This window comes from Rhynchophorus ferrugineus, unplaced genomic scaffold (genome assembly GCF_030347505.1).
Source record: "Rhynchophorus ferrugineus isolate W39M unplaced genomic scaffold, kcgeb_rfMv2 rfM2, whole genome shotgun sequence".
Taxonomy (NCBI): Eukaryota; Metazoa; Arthropoda; class Insecta; order Coleoptera; family Curculionidae; genus Rhynchophorus; species Rhynchophorus ferrugineus.
In genome coordinates this window covers 40,040,815-40,063,516 of record NW_027472581.1, presented here as the reverse complement: position 1 = coordinate 40,063,516, position 22,702 = coordinate 40,040,815, and the positions used below count along the sequence as shown (strand labels likewise).

Here is a 22,702-nt window from a genome sequence, read left to right as displayed (position 1 = left end):
GTTTCAGGTTCGGGATAATGAGTGTTTTGCAGGCGACAGAGACCCTGGGTTACGACTGGGATTGTCATAGTTGGTTTACTACCGAGGCTTGTGGATGGATAGGGATTTAGTCAAGGTGTTGTCGTGTTCTAAGACGCCTATGGAGAACCTTACACTGAACATATCCGTGAAATTCTTCACAAACAGGAGACTAGGTGAATGTTGACGTTCGTCATAAACCATGGGGCATTGAGTAACGCGCGGACTTTTTTGGATTGGAACACTTGGAGTAGTTCAAGTTGTCTCTCAGAGATATACCTGTAGCACACCTGTGCTCCGTAGAGGCAGATTGGATGGACTAGCATTTTATACTTTCTGGGGCATTGAAAGTTTACCTTTTGTACAGAGGAGTGGAAATAGAAGGCTGTGCACCCCATTGCCTTTGCAAATAGAGTGCTGTATTTGAGCTGACCATTGGAATCTGTGGTCGAACTGGAGACGGAGGTATGAAACTTTCTGGAACCAGGGTATGGGACTTAATCAATTTCGAGGCGATAGGCGCGGAACTCCTTGTTACAGTTTATCTGCAGTCGCCAGAATTTGTACCACGCAATCGCCTGGTTTAGCTGGTCTTGAAGTGTGTTGCGGATAGCGTCGGGACTATAACCGGTTGTGAAAAAAGCGGTGTCATGTGCATAAAATCCTGTGTGTGAAAGTTAGTGTAGTGGGAAATCAGCCATATAGAGGCTGAATAGGGCTGGGGCTAGTCGAGCACCTTGCGGGACTCCACCGGAAGTCTGTTTACGAGAGGAGACTGCATCACCCATCCGCACTTGAGAGGACCTACCATCGAAATATGAAACTATCAGGAAGATTAGGAAGATTAGGTCATTCGGTAGACTAAGCTGTTTCGCTTTGAATATTAGACCGTGGTGCCATACTTGATCGAAAGCTTTGGAAAAATTTAAAGACGTGGCTCGAATTTTTCGACTTTCCTTAACGCCTGGTGGATTGCTGCTGCGATGCGGGCAGCTTGATGAAGGAAATTACCAAAAAAAAAACAAATCAAAATTAACATAACTTTTTGGGTTTGAAGCTGTTCAAAGTAATCCCTTCTCACAGGGTCATCACTTGGTACACCGGGAAGTGAGCGCGTTTATAGTGCGGCTAAATTGGCAGCCTCCCCTCCCCTCCCTATTACGGATGTTTGTGTCCATACTGACCTAATTCCATTCGTTTCTTGTTTCACAAAGAATGAGGTTCAACGTCGTTGGGTCTAGGAGGCCAACCACAACAGGCTCTGTAAAGTTAAAGCTGATTTTTGCTCCTCTCTTCGCGCTCCTTCCCTTCGTCAACATGAAACGTTACTTTGAATCGACTGAGATTGGGCCACTATCTTTTCTCGCACGGTCACTTGATGACTTCGAGCCCGCCTGCTCACTGTGAGTTTTTTCACCATGCCACTATTTCAGTCTACCACATACTGAACTACTGTCCACGGCTAACCCAGATTAGAACTATGTATGGGCTGCAAAATTTTAGAAATGCCTTATCAGGAGAAAATACAGACAGACCCCTCGAATTTGTACGAGAAATCGATTTTATCCATAGAATCTAGCCTATGCTAAGTTTAGTGTTACTGACCAAATAACCATAACCACTTCGGTATGGGTTCTAATGTGTGCTGTCTGAATAGAACCCATACTTCTTTACAGTTGTGTTTATAGTCCTGTATTTCTGTTCATTTTTATATTGTATATCCACTACTTATACCATTAGCACCCCTATTGGTATTATTAATTTTATTTATTTATTAATTTATTATTTTATGTATACAGTTTATGTATGTCCTCGTCCCCTTTACATCAACACCGGACTATGGTATAGCCGCGAAATGACGACACCCGTCAGAGCCAAAGATGGTGACGATGACGATGTCACAAAGACGATGCAAATAAATGGATCAAATTTGATATATTTTATGATTTACATAAGTAAAACCTCGTTGGTACAATAAAGTAGAGGTTAATCTAAATTGTGGGTTTTGGTAAAAACATCAAAAAGATATTGAGATTCACAAAAACCAAAATAAATGTAGGTCTAGAATAATCTACTCTTTGCTACGACTTCTATGTTTCCATATAAAACGTAAGCTCTACTCCTATTGGTGTATTTCTAACTTATATTTTTGATGAAAGAAAATATATTCATAAACAAACAGATTCCGTATTCCCAGAAGATTGGGTAAGTATTTTATTATTCAGTTCGTGATTTATGAACCAATGTTTACGAAAATAATTACTAATAGTTCTGCATATCCAATTACTATATTTCAAGGATATTGATAGTGTTATTGATTATACATTACATTATATTAATACAATTCAAACTATAAAGAAAGAAGATATTTTATTACCCGATCATAAACATGTTTATCAAACAAAACGATTCCAATATCTATATTAAATATATCCCGTCTACTTGTTTATGAAAATATCTATGTATAAGTTTGTGTATATTATTAGATTGGAAGGAGAATTTTATTAAACTAAAACAAATAAATGTCGGAGTCAATATATTAAATTTTATTAAATCGTAAAATAATATATAATATTATACGTTAAACATAATTTCATTCTGAATATAAATACGAAGATGTTATTGGGTATTGAAATAAGTTTCAATCAATTTTGATTTGTGGCTGTTTTAAATTATATTAATAACTTAAGTTTATTTACTGGATTATATCAAGTTAAACTAGTTATTAATATCTTCAGGTGGAAATCTATGTTATTTGTGAAAGATAGACAGTATATTTAATAGGTTCCTGCCGTGAAAGAAACTAATTGGTTACTCCAAGGTAGTAATATTCAAGAAACCACATATTCAACACCATAAAGTAACAGTTTTAAGGCAGAAATATTTTGGAATTAAAAAAATTAATTTAATAATGATAATGAATTGTAATTAGATAAAACTGGTGGGATAAGGTCCACTTGAAGTGACTTTGGATGCATATAAGATATATTTTAATCAACAATTTTGGACATGTGTATAGTGACAATTCCATTATGTTTTTTTCACTGTTATTTGCTATGACTATCTTATTCTGTATGAATTTGACAGCAACCTCCAAGGGCTATTTGAATGCAAAATCAATTAATGTTTAATTCGAAATTTCACTCAAGTCGGTGCTGAGCCAAAACAATACAAAAATAAAAATATAATTCCTACCGACTTCAAAGTGATCAGTTAGTAGTAGTTGTAGAATATTGTAAATATATAAATAGGATTAGGTAGGTATTAAGCTAAATTGTGTGTATATAGTAGAATATAAAATACGTGTAGTAGATAGGATAATTAATGTTTTAGTTTATTTTTATTTAGTTACTAGCTGACCCGACAGACTTCGTCCTGTCAAAAAGATTTGTAATGTGGCAGTTTTTGTGCCTACGTATTTTAAAAAATTCTCCTGAACAGAACCATCACCCTGGTGATAGGGCGTTGTGAATAAAAAATAATTAAATAAAACATATATAAGGATTGAAAAGTAAGTAATCGCTTTATTGTTAATCATGTGAATCATAATTATTATTATTATTATCATTGTAGTGCTTTGTGGTATACGATGTTTTTTGTTTGATTACCTGGCGCATAGATAAACAAATCTGATGGTTTTCCAACACGGGAACAGGCAACATAAAATTGACCATGTGAGAAACATGGGTTTTCTAGATTAATACCACAAACATTTAATGATTGCCCCTGGGACTTGTTTATAGTCATAGCAAAAGCAAGCCGCACTGGAAACTGTAGTCGTTTAAACTCAAATGGCACATCAGTCGGAATCATTGGGATGCGCGGTATGAGAACATCTTCTCCTTTATACTTTCCTTTGAGTATAGTTGCTTCTATCACATTGTTTAGTAATTTTTTTATCGCTAACCGTGTACCGTTGCAAAGACGCGGTTGTTTGATATTTCGCAACATTATAACCACCGATCCAACCTTTAATTGAAGATTGTGAGGTGGCAATGCTGGCAAATCCAGCGAGTTTAAAAATTCCGGTGGATAGTTGACTACATCATCTTGATTAGTAGCCGAATCAACTAATTTATATATCCTCAATTCGTCTGTAATTTGTTCTTGAATTTTGAAATTTAATTCATTTACATCTATGTTTTTTGCAGCCAGTATAGCTCGTTCGCTCAACCAATCATGGTTTCTGTAATTTTGAGAAACATCTGGAAACACCTTCTGAATAAGTTCATCTTTTGATCGAGTTAACTGACAAAAACTTTGAGGAAAGTTAATGCAGCCAGTCAACATGTCTATAGGAAATTTGCCATTACCAATGTCAATGAGTTGTTTAGAGAATATGTTTCCAGATTGGTCATTTTGCAACTCGACACGCATATTCTTGCTTAAATGAAGTACTTTGACATGTTTCCACAAATTGGAGGACTTTAGACATGCATTGAGTTCATCAGCTGGCGTTGATCGTGGAATCACTGGCAATGTTTGACGAAAATCTCCTGCTAATAAAATCATTGCACCACCAAATCGGTTATTATTGCTACGTAGATCTTTTAAGGTTCTGTCTAAAGCCTCCAAAGATTTTTTATGTGCCATCGTGCATTCATCCCAAACAATCAATTTACATTGCTGCAAAACAGCTGCAGAGTTCTTCGAAACGTTGCAGGTTGGAGTTTCATTGCTTTGCATATTTAATGGCAATTTTAGTGCTGAATGGGCTGTTCGACCACCTTCAAGCAAAGTTGCTGCGATTCCCGACGAAGCGAGTGCAAGTGCAATTTTATTTTGTGAGCGAATTGTTGCTAATATTAATGAAATCAAAAAAGTTTTTCCTGTACCACCAGGTGCATCTAAGAAGTAAATCCCTCCAGTTTCATCATTTGTTACTTTCATAAGAGTTTCAAATACATACTTCTGTTGTTAATTTAACAGTGGAAGATTTGTTTGAATTAATTCTTTCAAAGCGTTGAGATCATACAGTCTTTCTCGATGCGACTCTTGGTTAAAAGCGTCATGCATTGGACGATTGGGCGCGGTCAGGCCTAATTGAATTAATAGTTTGTTTGACATTATCAAGCACATGTCCTCAATTGAAGTCAATGCTTCATTGTAAATTTCTTCACTGATTTGTATATTTGGATTTCCCATTCTATTCCGTATTTGATACAAAATATCATCACACATATAACCTTTGTACTTCATCCACAAATCAATTGGGTTTGATGGGAAGCATGTAGATATGATTATAGAAAACATTGTTCGTATTTGATGAGCGTGTGATGATATTACAGCATCAATGAGAGTTTGAACCCAATGAGCGTCATTTTCAAGCAATTGCAAACATTGACAGGCTTCTCTGTAGGATCCACACAATTCACCATCAACAGTTCGTAACTGTTGGAATGATGTTGGGCCACGTACATTGACTAATAGCAGTCGTAAATAAAAACATTCATCATTGCTTGGATGTACTGAATAAATCCGGCCAATCGCATCGGTGGAATAAACATCTGTATATCCTGGAACTGGTTTTCCTTGTTTCCGTCGTATAAATCTCCTTGAGGATTGATTCCAGGTATAATATTTTGGCATTTCAGAATATAGCAATGTTTGTGCGAAATCATCGTTTTGGCATGTCTCAAAAAAACTGGTTAATGTAGTAGATGGTGGCTGAGCAGCTCTTTGTACTGCGTTCTGTGCTGTAAAATACACTCTTTGTCCATTTTCTAAATGCACAGCTAAGTGAACAACAGAAGGGTGTCTCTCATGAATAGGAAAAGAAAATATTCGCCAAACTGCTTCATTACTACTGACATAGCGACCCATTTGGTATTGGGTAACTTCATCATTAGAATTCTCTGCACCAATTCCAATCACAGCCATATCACTCCCTTTGGTTACATATTTGCAAATGTATTTAATCGATTTCACTGAATGGCAAGATTCAACGTTGATGTGTGCTTTGAATGTCTTTGATAAAATGGGTGAATATGGAACAATCCAACGATTATCTATTTCAATATCTTGTTGATTTAATTTGACAATTGTTGATTTTCCATTGTCTCCTGTCGATCTGCGACGATACAATGGATAACCGTCATGACCAGTAATTGTTTCCGATATTAATGTCCGTGGATATCGTTTTGAACATTTACCATCCATCATACACGGTGAATTTTGATTAAGAGTTCCACAGGGACCATGTATCATGTTTTTGATAACTACCTCATGCAATCCAGGATCTACTTGTACATTAGGGATTTCAGCTGATATCACTGCATCAACTTCATTTGGCCTTATCTTTTCAACCAACCAAATCAAAATGTGTGCATGTGGCAATCCTCGTTTCTGCCACTCCACAGAATACATCCAGCAGCGTGTCTCACCAAACACATTATGTTTTACGATAAAATTCATTAAAGATTTCAAATTTTGTCTAAAGACTCTGGCTGTAATATCATGACGATCAATGGGTGATTGCCCAGGGAATAACTCCTGCTTAATTTCTATCCATTGGGGATTGCATGTAAATGTGATGAACAAATCTGCTGTACCATAATGACGAACATACGACATGGCATCTTGAGCATATTCGTGCATATGCCGAGGGCTTCCGATGTATGTTGCTGGAAGAATAGTCATCCGACCGACATTCTGTGTATTTCCATCAGTATTAATCGCATCTCGAAGGTGAATATACTCTTCAGATCGGAGTTTAGTTTGATTCAACCTGATGAATGTTAATCTCTCCGTTTCAATTTTAACATACATGTCAACAACATATTTGTGATATAATCGCCGACATTTCAATATGTGATTATCTTCATTTTCCCGAATCATTAGGCGGTATGAATAATAGTTCATTAAACTGACTTTTTTGTTGGTTTCAGAACCTGTAAACAGATTTTGTTTTAATAACATTCAAATACATAATATAGTGACTGAGATATTATCGCCATAGCTAAACTAATATTTTAGTTACTTGTAATGGGATTTATCATTTTTATTGATAAATCGTAGCCATCTTCACCTTGCCAAACTATAATGGGATATTGCAGTGCATCATATGAGCGGTGTGTTTCCTTTATACGTTGTAATTGATCATTCCGACGATGTAAAACAATATCACGGGATTCCAAATTTTCTCCAACTACAACGATAGCAACTTCATCAATAGTTGGTGCATTAAAACGTCTTGTATGTTGACCTGCAGGTGTTTTATCAGCTCTGATTACAATTTTGTGATTATCGGATGGCATCAGATCCAGGGCAGTTTTAAACAATATAATCAATTGATTGTGTTGACGAAATAAAGTTTGTAATTGTTCTACAATAGACCTCTTTACTAAATTGTTATGTGCACAACGCAGATCAATTTCTTGTGGTGAATTGCCCATAAAATAAATTTGCAGGAATTTGTTGTCGCTATCTGACACTGGTAACAGTGAACCTGCTCTGTGATATATTTGCCCTTGTATCTGTAAATAAAAAAATATTATGGTGTGGTATAAATTAATGGATTGTCAGTGATCAAACTTAAATAATATTTGATCTTAAAAAGTATATATTTAGTTTTAACTAATATCTATCAAATATAAAATATAATAAAAGTGTCACTGAACCTGAATCACCATATAATATGATGACTAAGTGATATATTTCGTAATGATTAAGAAATTGAAGATTAGTAACACGTCTTAACTTTGGTGACAGAAAATTTTGTTCGCTAAAATAATTATGAGTAACTGCTATAATACATACCTTGAAAGTTGGCATAAAATTTTCCCGAACTGCATTTGTTGCCCCAAATGAAGTCATTTGAAAGCAATTGTTATATTGTTGGATATGTGTCAAAAAGTGTATAGAATCTGTTCCTATTCCTGAAACCAATGAGTACAATGGTTCTGGTGGTGGATCCAATGGTATCAATTTCACTTTACCATTTGCGCAACACAATCCATTGGCTTCGTTTTTGTATTTTAATGCCTTACAGTGTGAGCAAACCAAGTTCATAGAACCAATAACAACACATTGGTAGTTACTGTAGTCAATTGACACATCGTAACTGAAAGCAGCTCGATTCAAACTTGCGCGATTATTAGTTGAATGTCGCGCTCGCGCTTCACGCGTTTGTGATATCCGAATTCTTTCACGTTCATTTCCGTCGTCACGTTCTTGTGCAGTACGATTAGATCGGTAATTAGCTTGGTTTATAGCATTTCTGGTTCTTCTACCTAAATTGCTTCGTCTTATAGGAGGCATATCAAATATAAATTATTTAAATTATTTTTCACTAATCACGAACTAAACAAACACTAACTAACTAAACACTCTGCACAAAACACGATATACGAATTTGTTTCGTGTATCAGTTGACAATTCATCTGTCATCTGTCAAAAGTCATCTGTAACAGACAACTTTTTTTTTAAATTTGATATGACTTGAACTCAAATCCTTTTAAGCCGTACGAATTATTTTATTTATTTAAAATTTGGATATTAAAAATAATAAAACACTGTTGGTAACGCGATTTTTGTTTGACTGATGTAATGACGTGGAAACTGATGCATTTTATCTCGCGTGCCGAAACTAATACAAAAGAAACGCGAGTTTCGGAACGCGACATTAAACTCCTCCAACTATATATTCTGTGCTCCAACGCACACACGCACATTGTTTTGATAGATATGATCTTTAACGTTAGGAACACACCTACATTGCTTAGACAACAGTGAGTGCTTGTAATTTAATATGAACTTTATACCATAGCAATAAAGCTCAAATTGACTACGTTTTAGTTACAAATCATTTGTATGGGAAAAAGAAAAGGGCTATTTTTAGGGTTTTTTCCAGCAATAATTCTAATTTTTCTCGCCGTAAAAACCATCCTTGAACTTCAACGAACATTTTAAAAAAAGATTTGGCCAAATTGGTCCAGGCGTTGTTGAGTTATGCGCTTATCAACACATTTTGCGATTCATTTTTATATATAAGATTACAACGATTGTTATGTATATATTTTATTTTATTATATTTTATTAAAATGGCTTTTTTGGGTTATAAATCTAAGTTTGATTATTTTTTATCTTTTAATGAGATCCTTAATTATTTTTTGAAGTCGGTTAAATTTTTTGTTAAAAATATTTTATTTTATTATATTTTCATTAATGGAAGATTTTGTAGTCTCATATGTACCCCAATATGAAGACCTGTTCAGCATAAACTCATCTGCCCACAAAGATCTTCATCAATTTATCACTTAGCGTCATCTCCACTAGTTGCCCTCTCTTCTAGAATAAAATTTTCTACTTATAACAGATAATTCTTTTTAGGATCATCTCTAAAATGTAAATTTCCATTATGTGTTTGTTTTTATTTTTTTATCTCATCTCTCCATCACCATCTAAGTCCCAAATATATATTGTGTTTCAGCAGAAAGTTTATGGACAATCGCTGTGGCAATGATGTTTCTCTTATCCATTTGATAGATATAAACCTATTTTTAGGCATATTTTTTCAATCTCTTTTTTATAATCAATATGAAATTAAATACATTTTCCGCTAATTTATATCGATAATTTAAAACTTAATTCAAAACTCTCATAAGATATCATCATTAGAACTTATTCAAATTTCTTCATATTCATTCATTCATTTGTTATTCAAACCACTACTGTTCGGATTTTAAAAGTTCCGTTAACGTACACAGTGAACTGAAATGTATTATTGATGGTAAAGCCGAATCTAGACAACAGTCCCTTTTTTACACATGCTCCTTTGTCTTGTTTTTGCTAAGTTTTGCTGTTTGTATATTCAAATTATCAATATTTATGGTTATCATTTCTTCCACATTATTATAAAATTTAATATTAACAAATTAATTCATGAATATGTTAAAGCACAGGCGCTAATAAATGTACATTTTATAATTTTTCGAGAAAAGTGATCCAAATCCAAGAAACTTATAAAATGCTTCTACACAATCGTAATAGATATGTATTAATTATTAATATGTAATATAATATATATAATTTTCATAAAGGGTCTTGCGAAGAAAATTTAAAGGTGGTTGAATCATAATCGAAAAACTATAACAATTCTTCATTCTAGTAGTATTTCCAATAATAAATTCAATAATATATGCTGAGATTGTCAAAATTACAATTTACGTTTAATAGTTTGTATACATACATATATCCGGACAAAACTCAGAGGAGGCCATCTCCTACCAGTCTATAGTTTTATTATCTGTGATATCAAAAGTTTGTGAGAAACTATACATTAAAACTCTTACTAGATTAATTGGATTTATTCCTAAACGTCAATTCGAGTTTCGTGATAAACATAAAAATAAATGCTAAAGTTATTATTCTATTGCATTCTTGCATATATCTTACGATTCTGATAAACCATGGCAAGCAGGACTGCACATTAATCTAAAGGAGTTTTACCTGGCAGGTAGACAGTTTACTATAAAATAAGATGATGAACCCACTGATGAACCAATCTATTCATCTAATCTATTCCACAAGGCATTGTTGCAATATATGTAGAGGACCAGAAAGCATCAAGACCAAATCAAGTAAACTCCAAACACATCTTAATAAATGAAACTGTGGATAAAAGCTTGGCTGATTAAAGTCAATGAAACTAAACCTACCCAAGTAACTTTTATCTTTAGCAAAAGATCATGTCCGCTATGAATATTAATGATTGTTAGTTCTCACAAGCGGAGAATGCTAAATATTTTGGCTGGCATCTAATTCCATATCTAATTTGGAAGAAGCACAAACTTATTAAATGAAAGCGACCTGAATTTAAAATAAAAAAATATACTCGTATGTTAGGCGCAAATCTAAGTTATCCTTAGATAACCATATATTACTGTACAAATAATAAAATGTTTAGACCTATCTGAACTTACGGAATCCGAAAGTTCACTCAAGTCGGTGTGCCGAACCGAAACAATATAAAAATAAAAATATAATTTTGTGTCATATACATAAAATTAAATTAAGAACAAAACAAATCTAATTTGCTGCTCGTACCGAATTCAAAGTGATCAGTTGGTAGTAGTTATAGAAAAGTGTAAATATATAAATAGGTTTAGGTAGGTATTAAGCTAAGTTGTGTGTATATAGTAGAATATAAAATACGTGTAGTAGACATTAAGATAGCACATATATTGCTGCGCAAATAATAAAATATTTAGGCCTCTCTGAACTTAAGGAAACCAATTATAGGCACATCTAGTATAGCAGTAATTTAACGGTTTCAGAAGTCTATGCTCCGTACTCCGTGTGCGTTTCTGACTTATATAGTAGACTTATACGAGTATAATACTCCGATGAACTGTCAGTGCATCCCAATAGCACTGTCAATCAGCTAAACATGAATAGTAACAGTAAAGTATAGTATATTCAAAAGAGTAGTGAACCCATTTCATCTCGATTGATGACGTAATGTTGCTGCAACAACTCTTAGTTTTTGTATATTTTGACCCTGACATATAACAAAATTCTAATCTAAGTAAAATAATTAAACAAAAATGTTATCTAATATAATTTATTGTAACGTTTTAGTATCTAATGCATATATTATCCAAGAACTTAAAACTACAAATAATTATACAGCCACAATAATTTATAGGTTAAAGTTGTTTTATTATATTTACATTGAACTTTTTTCGGCTCAAATATAGGTAGAGTTCTAGGCGAATATTTTTATGTAGTGGTATCCCCCGAAGGCCTAATCCACCTAATAAGCAATTGTATATCTGAGTAATGTGTTTTACTTTCATTATGGAGCATATTTACCTTTTGCGCTTAGTTCTTGTTACTTTCGATGCAATGTTTCCTTGTAATGTTATTTTAATATTACTATATTTCCCCTTATTTTGTTCTGTTACTACCTGTATATATCTTTCTTGATAAAACTAGATTTAACAACAGCATTCTCCTTGAAGCATTTGCCACATCTGCAAAACAGTTAGAATTATATCCCCCTCATACATTTTAAGCAAACGTACATGTATATTCTGAACAGTTAAACATATTAATTATATACTGACCTTTAGTTGTTTCCTCTTTCACCACCCTGTCTGTTTAATTATCAGCATTGAATCATAAACCAACATTCATAAAGTTTAGAATCACTACTTACTTTTTGTCAATTTCTGCTTCAATGTGTCTGATCGAAGTTCTCCAATCTGAAGATGTTATTGTCGACAATTTTTCTTTCCATAAATCTAGACAGTTCGATAATAAAACATATTTTATGTACTTTAAACCATCCCTAAACAGCAACCATTGTTAATGCATTTGTGGGGATATTCTCCACCAGAGTGCTAAGATATGGTGAATTGTCCACAACAATAACTCATGATTCCTCCAAGTTCTTTAAAAGCTGACTTTCAAGCCATTGTAAAAACAAGTTGTGGTTCATTTATCCATGATAGTAATCCTTGCACTTGGAATTTTTTCTAAAATAATAGTATTAAATTATATTTCGATTGGAAATACTACTTATGGTTTTTATATATTTCGTACATATGATCGCTGATATAGCTAACATCAAGCTGATCTTGATTCGTCACTCGTTTCGCCTAAAGACAGTTTTTTTTTGCTGAATTTGAGGTTATATTGTTTTTTATTTTTTGAGATAGTTTAGTAAATGTGCCTGTACTAATATTCAGTGCAGTTGCAACACGCTCAAAAATATGTTCAATGAATGTCGCGGCGATTTGAAATTTATTAAAACAAAATATTAATACAACGTTTGTCGTTTTATGACCCCTAATTACAATATTTTAATTACAATTTTGCAGACGTTTGACAAACGGACGACTTTTGCAGGCTTATTCGGTTACATGTTACAACTTGTCAAACAGCATTCTATCTATTTTTGAATAGAATAAAATGAGAAGGAAACTATTGTCTGATTGTATAACGAATTTACAACTTTCTACAGGCACATATTGATGACGTGAGTTCACTGCTCTTTTAAACAGATTATATGTATGTATGTGCTACGACATGTATGTATGACGAGTGATTTTGAAGATCCTCCCAGAAGACATCCAGTCTTACACAGTCTGGATACTGGCGTGACTTGGATCATTTTCTTTGTCGAAATTTACACTCTTTCCTAAGGACAATCACAAACATAACGACCATACCCCAGCACGATTCGAACCCGCGAATACCGTAAGAGCAGGAAATTCGTGGCATATACCACTGCGCCACCAAGCAGGCGGTAACAGTGAAACGCGTTACTAAAACGTTTACTACCACTTGATCTGATTAATAACATATATGGACTTTATAGCAAGATTTAGATTAAGATATTTTACATAAGAGATTCATATGATTCCTTATAATCTTTAGTAAAAGTAAGTAGAACATTAATTTTATTTAAATAACTATATATCAAATATTTAACACAAATTTAAGCCCATAATATAAATAAATATAAATAAGAAAATATACTTAATTTAATATGTAATTATAAGCCGTATATGCATTTTATTTAATAGAATGAACAGATGAGTACTGTAGCCATCATATTACATTTTATTATGCTTAGATAATTGCTGGAAGAATATCCAATTTGGAATAAAATATGCAATTCATATAAACACAGATATGTAATAAATTTTTCTACGAGTTGATATATAACTGTTATTTTAATTAGCTATATATTAAATTCTAATTAGGTATTTAAAATATTTTATTATAATATTATATTTATTTAAAAAAATTCATATAAAAATATCTCTTTGCTATTAAAAATATTACAGATTTTTCTTTATTTTATTATGCCGTTAATTATCAACAAAATTAACATATACATTTGAAATTAACGTAAATTGTCTATTATGTAACCAGAAATGTTAATTCTGACCTTATAGTTTTTTATTACCGTTATTAAAAAGTTAAATGCTAATTTTTATTGTATTTAGCTCTATTTCATTCGGTTGAACTAAACTAACTTATCTAAATTGGGCATCTAATTTATGAAGAATTATTGTAAAATATCCGATGCGGAAATATATAACAAGGTAAGACAATTTACTTATTATTATTTTTATATACCAATACTTGGTTTTCGTATTTACGTGATCGTAAGAGTTGTTAAGGGTTTTTTAAGGTCTTCGATCGGCATTGAATTTTAAGAAAACATTGTTTCTATTTTAAACCAAAACAGGGAATCCTACGCTTTTTATATGGACTCAAAATCGTCATAGTCATACATCATCAGAGTCTTCAGTCATAGCTGCGGTTATGTTGTTAGCTGTCGCTAATAAAGAAGTTATATTTACCGTTTATTAGATTAAATAATTTAAATTAATTAAATATTAATTGAAAAATTAAGAGCTTTCCTGAGTTAAGTTAAGTCAAGTTTGAGAAAAAGTATCTCGGTTGAAGCTACTTTGCAGCTTGCAGAAGTAGGATTGATGGTGCTGAAAGACCCGCGGCAATAAACTAATAAAATTAGAAAACCCCCATATTTTAGAAGAACATTCCCAACCCGTGGATTGCAACACATGCACAGTTCATGTATAAGAGTGTAAGGTTGCCAAATGCAGACTGAAATTGCTGTAAACTGACATTGTCTACTGGGATTCGCACATAGAGTCCATCTAAAGTAGCAGTAGACTCACTTCATCCAACTTAATCAACATAAACATCCGCAAGCAGACAACGTTAAATATCTGGGAGTACATTTTGATCGTTTGACATGGAAAATATATATAGTAAAAAAACTCAAACAGCTTGGGCTTAAGCTAAACCAAATGTATTGGTTGATAGGTAAATGTAAATTATAATTAGATAATAAGGTTTTACTGTATAAGTCAATACTAAGGCCTATTTTTCGATACAAATCTAACATAGATATCCTCCAGAGGTTCCACAATAAAGTGTAGCGAATCATCGATGCCTCATGCCCCCCAAGATTTAGATTATAAGTTTTATAACAGATCACTGACTGAAGTGGTCTTCTATATGTCAGGATGGTTATATTATATAACGGAAATCATATAATAATAGTTATTGCCCATGAGCAGATTGTTGACATTCTAAGAGATTAATAAAAAAACTTAATCAAAAATGTCGCAATGTTGCCGGATTTAACTTGGACTTTTATCTTATTCATTCTAACGCAAATAAAATAAAATTATTACATTATAGTTCATTGTTCATTGATACTTTGGATATACTATATGCTTGCTGTTCAAGGTGTACGGCCACTAAAGGTGGATAACGGCAGTTGAGATACTCAGCCGTAGGCTAATGAATTCGAAAACACCTAAACTTCTATGGAAATTTTGATAAAAACATGCAGACGAAGGTACAATCGATATTTCCAAATACTTTTAAGTATAAGCTGTTCGGATGGGATTACATCCCACTTACATCCCTTTGAGCGTCACCTCCTACCTAAAATATATCGCGTAACTGATACGGCACTGTTTGTTCAAAAAACAAGATTGTGTGTTTCTGTTAGATTCGAAGATGTGATAAGTTTGGTGTCTAGATACGGGGTTTATGTTAAAATAGGATTTAGTTTAATAAGTCACCACTTCTTACTGATTTAAAATAATCTCTACGGTGGGAAATGAGCATTTCATATGATTATTATATGGCATTACATTATACGATATTGCACATGACATGTAGATAATTACTTCATAGAGTGATCTTTTATGTCAAGTATTATCTTAATTAGTTAGTCCTATTCTAAATGTTATTCTAAAGTCTTTAAATATGTACTATAACAAGATCGGATTGTATTAAACGTTTTTGTTTGCACACTTCACTATCGCGTCACACATTTAGTTGATTTCAAGTACATTGGGGTGTACTTACACTCTTTTAAAGTACATAACGAAAGATTTTGAATTACACTTATTATTTGTTACTAGTTTATGAGTTACTTTATTAACATCGACAATGGCACAACATTTTGTTTTGAAACCGTCGTATGATGGCCATATATTAGACTTGCTAGCAGTATCAGAGAGTTGGATTCTATATAATCAACTATTATTTATTATTACTTATTGTTTTTAAACCTTACACATTTTTGTAACTTATATAATTTTCTTTTCTTATTATAATTTTTATTAGCATTTACGTACTAAAAGATTATTTTATTTCACGTCACCTGGACTATTATTTACCACACTGAGTTTTATGCAGAAATGGGGTTTTATTAGATTATGGTACTCCAAAACTTAACAGCTATTGTTAACGCATCATTCATTGAAGAGATACGTTTATCTCAACGCTCCTGCAATTTATCAATGCCCTTTCTTGTAGAAAGCTGTATTTTTATTTCTTTTCATTTCACTGATAGTTGCCTACTCAATTGATAATCAATTTGATTATCGTATAATATGTAGGTATGTAGCAGTAGATCCATAAGTCCAGAACTATAATATCCATATTTTTGAACAATGCACTTGAAGAAATAATTGAAACTTTGCTTTTAGACCGCTGTGTGAAAACACACAGTGATTCGAAAAGTTCTAATAGGTAATAGAATACCGATGAAAACTATTTTAGGAACCCCTTAATCTGCTTAATTTAATTAAAACTGTTCAGCAAACACGAATGATTTTGGATATATAATGAATATAGTTTTATATTTTATCATATTTTTCAGAGGAATTCAATATTTTTAAAAATATTTGACCTATTCTCTAATTGTTACTAACAGAGTTGAGAATCAATTGCCTGAACAACTAGAAGTCCCAACAAACTCACACAGTCACTTTCTCCAGCCTCAATATTGTCATTTTAAGGGTTTATGACGGTTATCCCTTGTCTAAGATCTTTGATTTTTCCTATTATCATACATGATATATTCGATTTTATTGTGTTATATTACTAAATTTATTAAGCTAATTCGATTTACCATATTATCTTAATTAGTCAGTCTTATTCTAAATGTAATTCTAAAGTCTATAACAGGTCAGTTGAAATGTCCCCGACCTACCATAGTAAAGCACATTAGCAAAATTAGTTTTTTATTCAACATAATTCCCTTGAAGGGTGATACACTGATTATAGCGAACCTCCAACTTTTCGATGCCATTTTTGTAGTACGATTTCTCCTTTGCTGCTAAAATAGGTTTTTATTGGATTATTGCACTCCAAACTCTACTGCAACTCACTAACTCAACTTTTGGAGTTGCATGATAGCTATTATTAACTATTATCCATAAGTTCAGAACAATGCACTTGCAGAAATAATTGAAACTTTGCTTTTAGACCACTGTGTGAAAATACAAGGTGATTCGAAAAGTTCTAATAGGTAACAAAATACCGATGAAAAATATTTTAGAAACATTTAGTCTGCTTAATTTAATTAAGACCGTTCAGCAGACACTAAGGATTTTGGATATATAGTGAAGCTATTTTATTATATTTTTCGGAGGAATTCAATATTTTTCAAGATATTGACCGGTTCTCTAGTTGTTATCAACAGAGTTGAGAATCAATTGCCTAAGCAACTAGAAGTCCCAACAAACACGCACAATCACTTTCTCCAGCTTCAATATTGCCATTGTCAGCGCTTATGACAGTTTTACATGACTGGTCTAAGATTTTTTATTATTCCTGTTATCATATATCATCTCTTCGATTTTATTGGGATATATTAATAAATCTGTGAACCTATGTCGTTTTACCATATGTAAAAGGTCTAACAGAGTGTGTAGCGAATTGAGGCATGTCGAATTTTACATCGTGGAATAACGGTCTACAAAATACCCAGAAATATAATCCCAGATGTTGAACACGGGCGGGGTGCCAATTGGAACCCGACACCGAATAGCTGGCGGCAACCCCGAGACGTTTATCTGGGATATTATTGAAGGGTATTTCGGTCATTCAGTGCTCAACCCTCGTTTGGTTTAGACGTGCCACCATCGACTGCCCAAGCCTCGTCAACAGGTAACTCCGCTGCCATCCGTTTCATTATTTGTATTTTTTATATTGCTTTTATATTGTCAATAAATAACGGTCACATAATGTAAACACCACTGTTTCATTTCGATTTACCTCCATTCACTGAGCCACATCATTTTACCCTAAAGTGGTGACCCCGACGTGATCTTTCGGAAAATTGAATTTGGACTCGTGAATGGAGGGTACGTGGAACATGGTGTTTGGTATGTATTTTACGTGGCCGTTATATTTTTTTTTGTTTCAAAATTTTAAATATTTTTAATTCGATTCCTTTTCAATTTTACCTTCTAGATTCATTTTCATTTTATTCCGATTAATTTCATTATTTCCAATTAATTTTTTTAAATTTTTTTTTTCTCAAAATTTTATTTCACAATCTTTTGGAATATTTTTACGTCACTGCTTAATCATCAGCGTCTCGGCTAAACATTTCTTTCGGCGCTATGTTTAAATCATAATGTCTTCCTTCGCTCGCCGTCTCCGTCATAATGGCAGATATTTTGATTTAAAAGGCTTTGGGCAGCTTCGGTCGGATACCGTCGTTATTTGTTTTTTATGAATTAACCTAACGTATGTGACTACGGATTAGTCACAGAGCAGCTCCAGAAGCTAGGTACCGATTGCACTCACCGTAGACTCGTCATGTCTTCGCCGAAGTACCAGAATTGCTAACGTCTCGTCGTCGAAGAAAATAAGCTACCACGTCGTTGAACAGTCGATCCTCCCACAGCGTCGATTACGGGAGCCCTGTCTGAAGAATAGCTTGTTTTCAACGTCGTCGATGGACCACATTCAAGTGCCAAAGCGACGATGATGCAACGGTATCTGTAGGACCGGAAGATATCAACAGCCGTACCAGATCACAACCGTTTCGAACTATCATATTTTTTACACAGCCCTTTTTGTTTGGCATATTTTTTTTTTTTTGTATTTGATATTTTTTTTGCAAATATTTTTGTATTTTTGTTGAAGTAATTTTATGTAAAATTCTGGCAGGGGAGTATTGTAGCGAATTGAGGCATGTCGAATTTTACATCGTGGAATAACGGTCTACAAAATACCCAGAAATATAATCCCAGATGTTGAACACGGGCGGGGTGCCAATTGGAACCCGACACCGAATAGCTGGCGGCAACCCCGAGACGTTTATCTGGGATATTATTGAAGGGTATTTCGGTCATTCAGTGCTCAACCCTCGTTTGGTTTAGACGTGCCACCATCGACTGCCCAAGCCTCGTCAACAGGTAACTCCGCTGCCATCCGTTTCATTATTTGTATTTTTTATATTGCTTTTATATTGTCAATAAATAACGGTCACATAATGTAAACACCACTGTTTCATTTCGATTTACCTCCATTCACTGAGCCACATCATTTTACCCTAAAAGTGTATTGAAAGTTTAGTTCCAAAAGTATATGCAGACTGCAAATATATATCATGCTGGGCATTTTCAAGAATTTCATCAACTTTTTCAGTGATGAGACCACCAGAACTTTGCTCATTTTTCATGAAAATATTACAAGAACAAACCATTTCCGCAAGGCAAACCTTAATTAAATTTTTCCGTCGAACACAGTATAAGTGTCCTCCAAATTGTAAGTAATAATAATATTCAGTTTTTTTTCAATATTTTTCTAAATCTGCAAACACATTTCAAGTCTCTAGAGATAAGTTTCTTTGGCCTTTTCTGATTGGCACCATCTCTGAAAATATGTCGCGAACGTCCTATATTCGTTTATATATACTATTCGTTATATATACGTTTATACTATTATTCGTAATTCTAGTTTACTTAATATTTGTACTTAGAATCATAGGAAATTACCTCTTCAATAGCAAGAAAAATACTAAAGTCCATAATAAAATTACATTCAACATTTTATATCCTTTTATGACACAATAAAACCGAATAAATTGACTACAATATTCGTCTTTTTTGGCTTAATAAAAAGTCCATTTCGAACGAGTAAAATATCGGGGAATATACATAGATATTTATGATACGATATATCTAAATAGATATTAATGTGTATATTGAAATAAATCTGTTCACTAAATATGCTTGCTATAAATTTTTTAAAAAATAATTATCTAATGTCATTTCATTTTTGAAAGTAAATACTTTGGATAAAAAGTATATTGAACTTTACCTGTTCTTTTTGTTCTCATTTTATTTTCAAGAACATCGTCTGTCCAAACCCTACTTCGGATTGTACGTTTGTGGTTATTTACCATAAGTAATATTTATTCGAACCCGCGACTATCGTAACAATAGGAGGAACGTCTTGTCGCCTTTACCACTGCGCCAAACAATCATCATTATTGAAGCGTTGATAATCTGAAATGATATTGGCGGTAACTCCTGTTTAAAAATAACAAAAAAATCCAGGATATGGTTTTGAGTTAACAATATATCAAAATATATATAATAGTTGAATAGTTAAAATAGTAGATTTTGGCAAACATGGTCCGAAGAAAGAAATATTATGAAATTGACTTGCAAGATCATGTCTACTATTTTTTAGTGCGCAAAAACAATTACAAAGTTTTAAGTTGGCAATACTGTTTTCGATTAAATCTATTTTGGGTGCTGTCAAGTATAATATGTAAATTTATTTTGAAAATAATGGTTGTATTTTGATTTGATATCTTCCTCCGCCATCATGTATAAAAATTGCATCTGCATCTGTCCATTCTGTGAAAGAAATTGACAGGTTAATTTGGTTTCTAAGGTTATTAAACCCAACTGGTGTTAGAATTCAATCCACATGATTACCAAAAAAGGCGCAGGTTCATAATTGGGTGAATATATGAATTGGCATATTTGTTGTCGCATTTATTAATTAAAATAAGCTTATTAATGTTGAACCATAACTATATCCAGACTGTTTAATAAGCTTTATGGGCTGGTAGATAAATTCGTTCGTATATTCATAAGAAATGATGTCTGCCAAAATGTTTAACGGTGAGGTTATGGTTACCAGTTTTCAGTTCTAGGTTACTAGGTTACTGTGATTTAAAAAAAAAACGATGTGATATGACCCTCAACTTAGCAAAGAAAACATTTGGTAAATGCATATCACGTTTTAGGTAACTACATTGACACCCAGAGGGTAATTTAACATCTCCGTAATCTTTTTCCATCCTTTTTTCTCTTTTTTTTTTATATTGCCAGCCAAAGGCTAGGTGTATATTCTAGTATTCATACTTATCCTCCGGGTTTTTTTATTTATAATCTATCCTAAGAAGTTTTGAACATTCGTCATGAAGATGCTTAATGTATTGCCTGTCGCAATTTGTAAATTCGCTTTAAAATCAGAGAATTTATTCCTTCTGTGTTCCTCCTATTTTGTTCTAGTGCACAAAATGCTGTCAGATAAGTTCGAACATATAACCGAATAAGCCTATCAAAGTCGTCCGGTTGTCAAACGTATGCAAAACTCTTCAAAACAATAGTGATAAGAGGTTACAAACCGACAAACGTTGTTTTAAAGTTTTGCTTGTTTTAATAAATTTCAAATCGCTGCTCATTATTACTCTGATTTAAAATGGCGAAGCCAGATAGAACAGACTGCGTTTCTAATCAGTTGCTTTAATTAGGTTTTATTAGCTATAACGTTTATTAATAATTCATTGCAGAATATATTCATCGACAAATAAAAAAGGTTAATAAATATAATAATAGTTTTTGTTTGGTTAATAAACCGTTTGGATGAACTCTATCAGACACATTGACGAAGAAATCGACAAATGATGGAATTGTGAACAAATGTTAGATAGATTAGAAATTAACAGCTTATTATGAAACTTTTTGATCATGATATGATTCAATGCTGCCAAAGACAGGGTGATGGACTGGTAACAGCTATAGTGTATAAAAAGTATATAATTAATTATTATTACTATAAGAAATGTTATTGTAGAGTGTAATTGATTTATGTGCACAGATATGTGTGTAATTGTTCAGAATATACATGAGAATTTGGTTAAAATGTGTCAGGAGAGAAATAATAGTAACTGCTTTGCAGATATGGTAAATGCATTAAGGAGAATATAGTGACTATATCTAGTTTTATCAAGAAATATGTATGCAGGTATTAATAGGACATATTAACGATAAACACAGTGATATCAAAATGTCTTTACAGGGAAACACTGTACCGTAGGACACAAGAACTAAGCGTAAGAGGTAAATATGCTCTCTAATGAATTACAATTGTTAATTAGGTGAATTAGAGAGGGATACAACTAGAAACGCGCCTAGAACTCTAATTCATAGGTGGTATGGAAAAGAGTTTAATGTAAATATAATTAAACATAACCCTAACCTACAAACTATTATAAATGTGTACTTAATTGGAGTTTTGAGTCCTTCGATAATATATGCATCAGATCTGCCATAATATTAAAATAAATTATATTTGATAACAGTATATTATTGTTTTTGTTTGTATTTTAACTAATGTATTAACATTAGAATTTTGTTGTATGGCAAAGCCAAACTAGTCCAGTTTGAAACTCAGAGTTGTTACGGTAACATAGCGAGGTGTCGCCGGCACAAATTTAGATGACGTATGTTCAAAACTTCTTTGGATAAACCATAAATACAAGCGTTCCTATATAGGTTAAAAAAGGAGATCATAGTTTGAATATACGCCCATTCTAAAGACATTTTGAAATCTTGGAAAGTGGAAAAATCAGATAAGAATT

The 22,702-nt window shown here is 32.9% G+C and overlaps 1 protein-coding gene across 1 annotated transcript in view; it reads right to left on the bottom strand.

The window, feature by feature from the left end:
* Positions 1–3,454: 3,454 nt before the first annotated feature.
* Positions 3,455–22,702, bottom strand: part of LOC143192070 (ATP-dependent DNA helicase Pif1-like) — a 599,413-nt gene continuing 580,165 nt past the window's right edge. The window contains exon 2 of the mRNA XM_076397559.1: positions 3,455–4,490. Coding sequence (XP_076253674.1) covers positions 3,583–4,490 — 908 coding nt within the window. The 3' untranslated portion in view covers positions 3,455–3,582. The remainder of the gene's footprint in view (positions 4,491–22,702) is intronic.